Genomic DNA, 12,699 nt, shown 5'->3' with positions numbered 1-12,699 from the left:
AACATTAAGACACTCACATAATCCATCTCTGCCTTGGAGTCGTAGTACTCGATCTCCCACTCCTACAAAATCACAAGGAGATTTAAAACAAATGAAACACCTTGATTTGCTTTACGAGTCATTCTCCTGACTTCGAGCTCCAGGAAATCAAATTCCTCGAGAAGTTTTCACAGAAGATTACGCACATGATCAGAGACGTTTAGTTTATCCTGAGTGTGTAACCAAGTTTTCTTTTCATTATCATCAGCCACTGAAAAACTCATTTATTCCCGAGTCCTCTTTCACAGCGAAAAACTACATCTTACCAAGTCAAAGGTCTGACAGTACAGGACAATATGTTCAATATTTATCTTTGTTCTCTTCAACTGTATTTTAACAAATATCCTGTAAGATGATAAAACCTATTTCTGAACATTTACTTTTATTTAAAAAAAACACGTTCTTTCATCTCCATTTCTGTGCAGTGTTGTGATTTTTTAAACAATAATTTCTGACTGTTCATGTTGTAGTTTAACAGCAGTCAAATTGAGCTGCTCAAGTTGTTGTCATGACAACGAACCCCAATGTGTAAGTCAGCTGGAACAACAAGCGGCTGAGCTTCACCACCTGTAGGAAGACACGTCATCTCAGCCACTACAAATCCCTCCATCCTCTTCATCTCTCACAGCGTGCGTGTGTGTGTGTGCGTGTGTGTGTGCATGCGCGTGCATGTGCATGTGTGCTGCAGAAGGCCATAACCAGTAAATTTCTTCTTCTATATCTCTGTCCCACCCCTTTTTTCTGTCACTTTCCGTCTGTTACATTTTTCCTCTTTCCTTCTCTCCCTTTATTTTTTCTTCGCTCTCTCTCTATACATATATATACATATATATATATATATATATATATATATATATATATATATATATATATATATATATATCAATCAGCTGGATAGTACAGTGGTAACGCTCACTGGGGAGATCGGGGTTTGAATCCCGGTCGGGGCAAAATATCATCCAGTAAGGGTCCTTAGGCAAAACCCCTCATGATATATCAGCCTACCTCAGGAATGAGTGAAGACATAACTGATAGAGTTATACTGGCTCAGACGTCGCCCGAGTCAACAAGGTCTGCGTCAGTTGCTAGGGAACCAGGGCAAACTGATGAGAAATGGGCTACTGGAACAAGACATCGATGGACGAGGACAGAAAATACGGATTTGTTGTATATGCTACTATACAAGCAATCCCAGAGAGAGGGGATACATGCAGCGAATGTGGGACCATTGGATACTTCGAAACCCACAATCAAGGCTAACAAAGAAACAGCTATTAGCCCAGTGTTCCAACATCCGTAATCGAAATCTACTATCACAACTAGAGATTAATGAAATACAACAACGATGCTACGGCAAGGGGGAGCCAGGAAGACAGGTCAGCGGGGAGATGTCGTCATCATCCCCACAACCAGAGATTGGGTACCAAGCCCCAACAGCTAACAGCCTCAACACAAGAGCTGCTCTGGAAACTGGAGCCCCCGACGAATACCGAAGCTGAGTTGCCAAGTACCTTCAGAAGATCTACTAGTAGATGTGAATGCTGCTCTGAAGACAATCTCCACAAGAAGCTGAGACCAACAAGCTGATACACAGTACAGCAACAGTAATCATGGAGATGCTTGGACACAAGGTGGGCTCGGGACATAACAAACAGTATCCACCATGGAAGAGACGATTAGAGGCCAAGATAAAGGCAGCACGGAGAGAAGTTAGCCAGCTAGCTGAAATACAGAAAGGGAACATGGTGAATAAAGGGGCACCCAGGAAGTACAACTCACTCTCACTCTCCATACCAGAGGCACTCGAAACTGCCAAACAGCGACTAACAGCTCTGGCCACCCGGTTGAAGAGATACACCAAGGAGGGAGAGACCAGGAGAATAAACAAGCTGTTCTCCACTGAACCAGCCAAGGTGTACTCTCAGTGGCAGGGGAACAACAACCGGTCAGACCCACCAAGAGCTGAGGTGGAAAAATACTGGAAAGACATATGGGAAAGAAAGGCATCACACAACACCGGACCTAAGAGCTGACCACAGCAACCTTCCAGAACAAGAACCAGTAACCATCTCAATGGCAGATGTCCAAGAAAGAGTGTCAAAGATGAAGAGCTGGACAGCACCAGGCCCCGATATGATCCATACGTACTGGCTGAAGAAGCTAACTGCACTCCATGAACGCCTAGCAGCACAGATGAACCAGCTGCTGAGGGATGGAACCCACCCAGAATGGCTAACCCAAGGCAGGACAGTCCTAATCATGAAGGACCCCCAGAAGGGACCCATCCCATCCAACTACCGGCCAATTACCTGTCTCTGCACAACATGGAAGGCCCTGTCAGGCATCATTGCAGCAAAAATGAGTAAGCATGTGGCTCAATACATGAGCAAGGCACAGAAAGGAATTGGCAGTAACACCAGAGGAGCCAAGCACCAGCTACTGGTCGATAGAACAGTTGCCCGAGACTGTAAGAAGAGACAGACCAACCTGTGCACTGCCTGGATTGACTACAAGAAAGCCTACGACTCAATGCCACACACATGGATACTGGAATGTCTGGAACTGTATAAGATCAACAGGAACCTAAGGACCTTCATCCAGAACTCAATGGAAATGTGGAAGACAACCCTAGAGGCCAACTCAAAACCCATTGCCCAAGTCAACATCAAGTGCGGCATATACCAAGGAGATGCGCTATCACCACTGCTGTTCTGCATAGGCCTGAACCCCCTCAGTCAGATCATCACGAAGAGTGGCTACGGGTACCGATTCCGTAGTGGGGCAACAATCAGCCACCTGCTCTACATGGATGACATCAAGCTGTATGCCAGGAATGAGCGAGAAATAGACTCACTGATCCACACCACCCGGATCTACAGCGATGACATAGGGATGTCATTCGGATTGGACAAGTGTGGCCGGATGGTCTCAAAGAGAGGCAAGATGATCTGGACTGAGGGGATTGACCTACCAGAGGGCAACATAGGTGATATCCAAGACAGCTACAAGTACCTTGGCATCCCACAGGCTAATGGAAACCATGAAGAGGCCACAAGGAAGTCAACCACTGCCAAATACCTCCAGAGAGTAAGGCAGGTCCTGAAAAGTCACCTGAATGGTAAGAACAAGGTCCGAGCCATCAACATGTATGCACTACCAGTCATCAGATACCCCGCTGGTATCATAAACTGGCCAAAGGAGGAGATAGAAGCCACAGATATCAAGACTAGAAAGCTCCTCACCATGCATGGAGGGTTCCACCCCAAGTCCAGCACCCTGAGACTATACACTAAGCGGAAAGAGGGAGGCCGAGGGCTAGTGAGCATCAAGACCACGGTCCAGGATGAAACATCGAAAATCCGAGAATACATCAGAAAGATGGCCCCAAAGGATGAACTGCTAAGTGAATGTCTCAGGCAGCAGAACCCTGATGAGAGTGCAGAGGAGGAGGAGGAACAGACAACCTGGAGAGACAAACCCCTACATGGCATGTACCACCGTCAGATAGAGGAAGTGGCTGATATCAAGAAATCCTACCAGTGGCTGGATAATGCAGGACTGACAGACAGCACAGAGGCACTAATCATGGCAGCACAAGAACAGGCCATAAGCACAAGAGCCATAGAGGCCAGGATCTACCAGAGTAGATCAGACCCAAGATGCAGACTGTGCAAAGAAGCCCCTGAAACAGTCCAGCACATAGTAGCAGGGTGTAAGATGCTAGCTGGATCAGCGTACATGGAGAGGCACAACCAAGTGGCTGGGATAGTATACAGGAACATCTGCAACCAGTATGGAATAGAAGTACCCAAGTCCCAATGGGCCATACCACAGAAGGTGGCTGAGAACAACAGGGCCAAGGTTCTGTGGGACTTCAGCTTCCAGACTGACAAACAGATCCTGGCTAACCAACCGGACATAGTGGTGGTGGACAAAGAGCAGAAGAGGGTGGTGGTGATAGATGTGGCGATCCCAGCTGACGCCAACATCAGGAAGAAGGAACATGAGAAACTTGAGAAGTATCAAGGGTTGAAAGAGCAGCTGGAACGGATGTGGAAGGTCAAGGGTTGCGTGGTCCCCGTGGGGCAGTAACCCCGAAACTGGGAGAGTGGCTCCAGCAAATCCCAGGAACAACATCTGAAGCCTCAGTCCAGAAGAGCGCAGTCCTAGGAACATCGAAGATACTGCGCAGAACCCTCAAACTCCCAGGCCTCTGGTAGAGGACCCGAGCTTGAGGATGACATGGATACCACCCCCCCGCCGGGGGTGAGAAGGAGATTTTTTTTATTCCAATTCCTCTCAAGCCATCCCTGCATGCTATTTTAATGCACTGTAATAAAAGCTACTTAGGCGGAGCAATCAACAGTCAGAAGGTGTTGATTAATTTTCTAGAACAGCAGCTCTGACAATAGTGCAGCTGCAAATCACAGGTTTATATTCACGCAATCTTTATCGTTTCTATAGTAACAGCTCGTTCACAGGGACTCGTACAGTGGAGGCTCTTCTAATAATACAAAAAAAATCATTGATGTGGTCAAGTTTTCTGGAAGCAGATTTATGGAATGAGTCTCCAGTGTCAGAGGTGAAGCTGTAACTTTACTGACACCTTCAGGACAGAAGATTTTATGTTCTTTGTCATTTCTCAGTAACTTGAAAAGCTGTGGGTTTTTTTTTTGTCTTATTAACTTCATGAGAGAGAATAAAGAGAGGCTGGTGAAGGAACAACTCTTTATAGCTGCAATAACAGAAGTGATAACAGGAACTGACTTGTTTCCTGATGTTCCACAGCATCAATGTAACTATAAATGGATAAAAGTATGATGTGTCATTCTTTAATAAATATGAATTTTAATTGTTGGAAAAGTACTGCAGTGTAAGTGGAATAAAACACCTGGGGATATACTGTTATCGGAAAATAATCAATTTTGAGGGAGTAACATTAACTCAGATGAACTCCTTTGAATTATTTTCCTATAACAGCACGTCCCTGAGTGTTTTATTCCTTTATTTCTCCTCCTGAATGTGAGCACGAGACTGATGTGAACCTCGTTAGAGAGCCGCTCCCCGAGGCTTCACACAATTGACTTTTGAATCATTAAGGAGCAACCAATTTAAACACAGCAGATAAAATAAAGTGTCATAAATGTTTTCATTAAAACAGGAATGTAGATGTTAAATAAGAAAACTGGAACCTTCTGACCTTGATGCCATCCTGCCATCGATGTGCCATCTGCACTCTCTCTGCTTCTGTAGCGAGTTTCTGGAAAAAAAAATGAAAAAGATGATTATTTACAGTGACGTGACTTGGAACGATTGCGAGTGTATTACGCAAAAACATTTTTTCCCTCTCTGCTGTTCATGAGCTTATTTCAATATCATACACACACACACACACACACACCAGTTTGACAGATGTACTAAAATTCATCCCGCTCTCCCTCCCTCACCTCCAGCGCCGCCTTCTTTTTGGACAAGAGCTTCTCAATGTCCGAGGCCACTTTCTCCACTATCTCTCTCGGATTGTTCCTGACAAGGGTGTACTGCCTCCTCTTCTCGCTGTACAGCTGAAACAGAGCCGAGAGTCACACACACAAAAAAAAACCCCACCAGATCATTCATTTTTGAATGATTCAATTTGTAAATGAAATCTTCCTCCACATCTTACAGAAGCACAGAGATCCTTATTGTTATATTCAGGCTTTCATTTACAGGTATAAAGATTATCACCAGGAGATTTTACTACCCTAGACCGGAGGTATTAGAATTGCAGAGGGGGTACGGGCAAGGGGTGGGGGGGAAATTCAGGTCTTTGCATATTTTGCATCGGAGCATGACATTTTAACTTGGGAGTACGCTCGAATGGGTTATTGCTCAATAATTCGCCGGTCTATTTCCAGCAAAGCCAATCAACATCTGAATCCAGAATGACCAGACGACAGCTCCGCCCACTTCCTCCATCTCACTTCAGTCATTTTTGAGCAGGTGTTCTGGTCCCCATTAATTTTCCCACTTAAAAAGGAAAGCTGATTCATTGCTCCTGCTTGGAGAATGTCTCAAGTTTATTAAAGTGAAATTTTTAAAAAATCTATAATTTTAAGAATGATGTAGCTCACATTAGACAATATACAGCTCAGAACAGTTCAGTAAATTTATTAGGGATACAATCAGAGGTGGAAAGTGTTGCCGAACAAAAACCCCACCAAAATAAATAGGCCTCCAATAAAGAGTAAAATCCAACAGTGAATTATAAATGGTCATGATGATTAGAAAGTGATTAAAACCGCTGCTGGTTTCCTGCTTGAGTGCATTCAACAGTGAAAATGCTGCCCGTTTGGAAGCGTTTCACAGGTTCGACATGGAACACTCGACAAGCCCCCCCAACCCCCCCACACACACACACACACACATACAGCAATTTTACTGTATTTCTCATCTCATCTCATCTCATCTCATCTCATTATCTGTAGCCGCTTTATCCTGTTCCACAGGGTCGCAGGCAAGCTGGAGCCTATCCCAGCTGACTATGGGCGAAAGGCGGGGTTCACCCTGGACAAGTCGCCAGGTCATCACAGGGTTACTGTATTTCTATTTCTAATATTTTATATTATGATTTAGTTTTATTCCCCAGTTAATTAAAGGCAATAAAAACCCTGGGCATATGGGATGACTCAGCCTGGGAAAGGAGGATAGTGGAAGAGTAGGAGATAGTAGAGAAAAGGGGCATGATGGGAAACAGGTGGTGGTGAGGGAACAGGAAAGAGTCAAGGAATGGGAGACAGTTGAGGAATGGGGGGATGGTGGAGGTAAAGGCAGCTAAGGGAAGGCGGGGGGAAATATTGGGGGAGCTGGTATGAGTAAAGGACCTAGCAGGGAAATGGAGGCAGTCGAAGAACAGAGGAATCATGAGCTAGTCAGAGTTGTTAGCATGGTGAACTCCGGAAAACAAAGCACATAGCGGAGACTGGCAAGGTAGAGAAACTAGTGGAACTAAAAGATGAAGGGTAGTCAAGAAAGCTAGCTAAACTAGATCAATCAAAAACATGAACAAAACAACTCGACTGGCGAGGGCAGAGAAGCTAGAGGACGAAGTATAAAAACTCAAAGATGTTGGAGAGGAGATAGAGGAGTTAGAATAAGGGAACTGGAGGAAGTCTGAGAACTTGATTAGCCAGGGTAGGGAGGTAAACAAGGGGACAAAAGGGAACTAAACAGAACAAATACTGGAATGAGAAGATGGCGAGAGGAACCAATTAAAATAAGAAAACAAGGGATCTGGACTTGCTAAGACAGTAAGAAAGAACGAAGGGGAAATTGAGGGAGGGAAAAGTAAAAAGGAAACTGGGAGAAGTAGGAAGGATAAACTAGGGAGACTTAGAGAAGTGTGCGCAGGGGAGTTAGGGGAAGTAAGAGAACTAGGGCAGGTTTTAGTGACATGTTGTTAACTTGACCTGTCTTTCCATTCAACCGACCTCAATCAGGGGGTTTGTGTGCTTTTCCTTTTTCATTACTTTATAGAAGCGATGCAGAGTGATGGGTTTCATTCAGTTCAGTTTTAATTTCACTCTTTTAAACAATTAAAACTTCACACGCTGTACGCAGTGCTGCAAATCTGTGAGAAAATCTGACTCCCACCCGTAACGTGATGCTGCGTTTGCATTATTAAAGGTCACAATGTAAACACGGCTTAATTCTACTGAACAAACTGCAAAATTAGAATCCTTTGACCTCTGCGCTGTGGTTCTGGTGGTAGATCAGATATATGCTGGTGTACGTTTTGTTCTTGTTGTGGTATTTTGCTTCACGGTGAAACAAGTGAGCGGGAAACACTTATGCAAGCTGCTCGCCTGGCACCTTTTCTCTGTTAATAAAGCTCTCTGCAATGCTCTCAGAGAATCTCAGCACTCCAATCCTGGATCAGAACAAAGCAGTCATGCATCGTGGACATGTGATCAAATAACTCTCTGCGATGTTATCATCATGTTTAAGAAATTATATTGAGAATTTATGATTCTTTGAATCATTTAGTAAAGAATCAACTAAACTGAATCACTGAGATGAGATACACATGCCTCCTACAATCACATCCAACAGTCTCTCACTCTCTCTCTCTCTCACACACACACACATCTTTCATAACCAGAGTTTATTTATAGGATTTGCATCTCAAACTGAATAAGTAAACAGATTCAGTGGCTTCTTTCTATAAACATTCTCCATTTCTCTCTCTCACACACACACACTTTTTAATTTTCACGTCTCAATCTTTTTTTTCATAATAATGTCTTTACTTCATTTTTTATTATCAACTTCAGCAGCGTCTCATTCTCGATTTGGCGTCGTCATTACAGCAGACTTCTAATGTGTGATTTGTTTACTCAGAGTCACTCACAATGGGGCTTTTTAAGCAGAGTTAGCTCTTTTTGCAAACAGAACTATCTAATGCTAGCTAGACAGTTAGCTGTTTTTTGTTAGCCAAATACATTTACCAATTTGAAGGTAGATGCTAAATCATAGTTGTAAACGTTATCATTAACTGGAATGTGAGACACAGAGCAAGCTGAAAGCAGAGGGAGATGCTCAGGCACCGTTGTCCAACTGGCACAAACCCACCTTGCCATCTGCAGCCTGCTCACAGGCTTAAAGATTACGCTCAGGGGTCACTCTGGGGACTGGACTATAAACCATGGCCAGTTTGAGTAAAACTGCAGAGACTTCACTCGGTGAACACCTTCTGGCTACAATGTGCTCGCAATGTATTTACCCCACTGTTGTGGTTTAACACTGCTGTTAGCTGGAGCCAATTACATCATAACTGTAGCCCAGTGTGAACGTAAGCTGCTTCAACACCAAGTTTTGACCTTATGTTCACATTAGCGAGTATAAGTCACTCATGTTGTATGAAGATTGTCTCTTGTGGGCGTGCACTGTACATTTTTTTAGTTGCTTTAGTTCAGTTTCGGAAACAGTAGTAGGCAAAATGTATAGCATACAGCCCACTGTACACTTTATACCCATCACTTTTATTTAAAATTTATAAGTTTGATTTACGGTGGCACAGTGGTGTAGTGGTTATCATTGTCACCTCACAGCAAGAAGGTCCGGGTTCGAGCCCCGTGGCCGGCGAGGGCCTTTCTGTGTGGAGTTTGCATGTTCTCCCCGTGTCCGCGTGGGTTTCCTCCGGGTGCTCCGGTTTCCCCCACAGTCCAAAGACATGCAGGTTAGGATAATTGGTGGCTCTAAATTGACCGTAGGTGTGAATGTGAGTGTGAATGGTTGTCTGTGCCTATGTGTCAGCCCTGCGATAACCTGGCAACTTGCCAGGGTGAACCCCGCCTTTCGCCCGTAGTCAGCTGAGATAGGCTCCAGCTTGCCTGCGACCCTGTAGAACAGGATAATCGGCTACAAATAATGGATGGATGGATGGATGGATGGATGGATGGAAGTTTGATTTACATGTTACATGCTCGGCTTTGTTTTAGCCATGTTGATGGAAAGCAAAGCAAGCTAATGAGACTCGCCAAGTACATTCAGAACAATCTTCTGCAACTTCTAGACAAGATTTCTTTTTTTCCGTCATAACATCTCCATACACATTTAATGAAAGGTCGTACATGACAGTATAAGAAAAACATCACAGTGGTAAGCTTTTCTTCCATTTTTGTCTGTCAAACAGTAAAGAGGAACTCATTGCAGGTAGGAACTTAGATTCTGAGTGTGAAACAGAAGAAACTTCAGACCACACATGCCATAGAATTGGTGCAAGGAATCATTCAAGCCATAAGTTTGGATTTATCATCATCCCTAATTTACACTGAAATCAGTCAATACTTAAGGTGTGCAACAGGACAGGGTCATCATTGCCATATTTTTCATTTCAGAATTCTCCACACACTCTCTATAGAGATCTTGCAGTCACGTGACCGGAAAGTACACAACCGCCATCGTGTCGGTCAAAAACACCGCTGAATACTGCTGCACTCGTGTACAGAATGGATCAATTTCAACCGACGGACTACACGGCTCATTTTTCTAATGAACAGATAACTAGATATATGTCTAAAATAAACGATCTACAGATTTGTGACCCTTATGGCTTTCCGGATGGAGTTTTCACGACCAGATTTTGAACTGCCAGCGGAATACCCAGACGTGTATGATTACCTCATTAACTTTCCCTCGCTGTTCAGTGGTGAAGCACTGCATGCTTATAAATCTCTGGACAGTTTTCTTTACAGAAATTCAGGATTTGTCAGCGACTCAGATGTGGCATCTTGTAAACAAGAAAATAATCCTCATTGGATGGATAAGTCACTTAAGTATTGAGTATAGCACTGACCAGCCGATTATAGAATAGAATAAGGTAATTCCAAATCGTCCGTCTTGTTTACATGGATCTGGCGTTGGAGAGGTAGAGGCTTGGCAGTGGAGATTTGAGTAGCTGTTTTCTGAGCTTAGTCAACAGGCCGGCTCTGCCTGTAGCCTCGCTTTTGCTTCGGCTCCCGGCGCCACCTCCTTCGCTTTGCTTCCGATAACAATCCACGGAGACCCCGCTGGTCTCGCAATCTGGTCTCGTCCGGAATGTTTTTTTTTTTTCTTGTCCGGAATGTTGTGCATGCGATGAAAATCACTACAAACCGTCATTTTCTGCTGGAAACCAATGTCCAGTAAGTCCATACGGTTGTAGTGGATATTGAAGTCCGGTACAGACGAACAACATGCAAAAATACACACAAAAAACATAAAAACCGTGCACAGGTAGGGAGAGCTTGTAGCCGCAGCCGTTGTAGTAGAATTGTATATAGTAGGGTTTTCCAGAAGAAAAGGTAGAAGTAAAAGCAGAAGTAGAACCAGAAGTAGAAGTAGAAGGCGGAATATGGCGTTTGACCTACAAGATGGCGTCTGTCACAATCTGGATCGGCTGTGACGTCACATGCAAGATCTCTATTGGGGACAGACAGGACACGCCCTCTTCTTCCACAGCCACGCCTTTGTAATGTGAGCAAAATGTGGTTTTGCATTGTCTTGTTGAAATCTCCCTGGAAAAGACGTCGTCTTGAAGGCAGCAGATGTTGCTCCAAAATCTCAGTGGACTTTTCTGCATGAATGCTCCATCACAGAAGTGTAAGTTACCTTTGCCAAGGGTACGGACACAACCCCATACCATGACGCCCTGGCTTTTGGACTTGTTCCTGGTAACAGTCTGGATGGTCCTTTACCTCTTTGGTCTGGAGCACACGGCATCCATTTCTTCCAAAAAAGACCTGGAATACTGACTCATCTGACCACAATGCATGTTTCCACTGTGTGATGGTCCATCCCAGATGCCTCCGAGCCCAGAGGAGTTGACGGTGCTTCTGGACACAGTTAACATAAGGCTTCCTTTTTGCACAGTAAAGTTTTAACTGGTGTTTGTGGATATAAGCACCAGATATTGTGGCTTGACAAAGTTTTTCCAAAGTTATCCTGAGCCCATGTGGTTCTGTCAACAATAGATGAATGGCAGTTCTTGATCCAGTGCCGTCTGAGGGATCGGAGATCACAGGGGTTCAGATTAGGCTTGCGCCCTTTCCTTTTACACACAGAAATTCCTCCAGATTTCTTGAATGATACTTTTTTCTGATTTGAAGTTGTAACAAGGTCTTAGGTTATGCTGTAATCTTTACACCTACCTATTAGTACTAATGTGAGCTAATATACAACTGTTATATTTATGTAATTAAAATCAGTTGCTCACATCTGGTAGAGTGCAATAGTGATATCATGGTGAAGTATGCAATTAATTTAGCTCAAGGTCAGGTTTTTGCAAGACATATGGCAATAAAACTTGGCTAAGGTGTTGAATTTGTAACACCGGGGCTCCTTGAACTTTAATTATACTTTTCAAACCATTTCTCTCCTTTCCCCAAGACAGTCACATGGTCAAATTCAATCAGGTCTGAGAACCGTACTGGAATATGAGCAGAGGCTGTAAAGCCAATTTTTCAATCCTTGATCTCCCATACAGACAGTCAAAAGCTCCCATCAGAAACAGCACAGAGGAGAGAAGTGTGCAGGCAAATTGGATCAGGTCCATTTACTCGGACAGTCTGATTGGTAATGATGGCGTGTCTCCTCAGAGTCACACTGGACTTTTCTCTGACTGAAATAAATTATAACCACTCAGTCAATCTCGACTTTCCCAAAGACAAGCTGTCATCAAATCAACCAAATCCAATTTCACACAGACGGCTATTCCTTGTTGAACACATACACATCTGTGCCATGCATGCATTAGTCATGTTTTAATGATACTCAACGTCTCACCACTGACTTTCCATCTATCACAGGTCATTTCCTGTTACCAGCTTCCTGATAATCAAGGACGAACAACATCGGGGGGAAAAAAACCCTGCCCCTCTACTTCCACCAGCTTCCATCTCGAGATCCCCTCCCTCACCTGACGATAAAGAATAGAAAAAGTTCCCCAACCTCTTCTAATTACCCGACCTATCTTAAGATATGTTTATTTTATTGACATTGTACAGGCAGCAAAATTTATTTTCGCAGTAATCTGGCCAACATACAGTTACTCCATGTTGTCACATGGTATTATACAAAATTAAATATTATATAATACAAAAAAACAAAAAACAACCATGCACCTCGTCCCCCTAACTAACT

General features: G+C 43.8%; 1 protein-coding gene across 1 annotated transcript in view; it reads right to left on the bottom strand.

The window, feature by feature from the left end:
- The window catches only part of LOC132874314 (voltage-dependent calcium channel subunit alpha-2/delta-2-like), a 60,582-nt gene that overhangs the window by 26,115 nt on the left and 21,768 nt on the right, over positions 1 to 12,699 (bottom strand). The window contains exons 3-5 of the mRNA XM_060910394.1: positions 5,487 to 5,603; positions 5,240 to 5,299; positions 18 to 62 (exon numbers count right to left, since the gene is read on the bottom strand). Coding sequence (XP_060766377.1) covers positions 18 to 62; positions 5,240 to 5,299; positions 5,487 to 5,603 — 222 coding nt within the window. The remainder of the gene's footprint in view (positions 1 to 17; positions 63 to 5,239; positions 5,300 to 5,486; positions 5,604 to 12,699) is intronic.

This window comes from Neoarius graeffei, chromosome 26 (assembly GCF_027579695.1).
Source record: "Neoarius graeffei isolate fNeoGra1 chromosome 26, fNeoGra1.pri, whole genome shotgun sequence".
Classification (NCBI taxonomy): Eukaryota; Metazoa; Chordata; class Actinopteri; order Siluriformes; family Ariidae; genus Neoarius; species Neoarius graeffei.
Note: the sequence above shows the minus strand (reverse complement) of the source record. Positions and strands in the feature narration are given on the sequence as shown.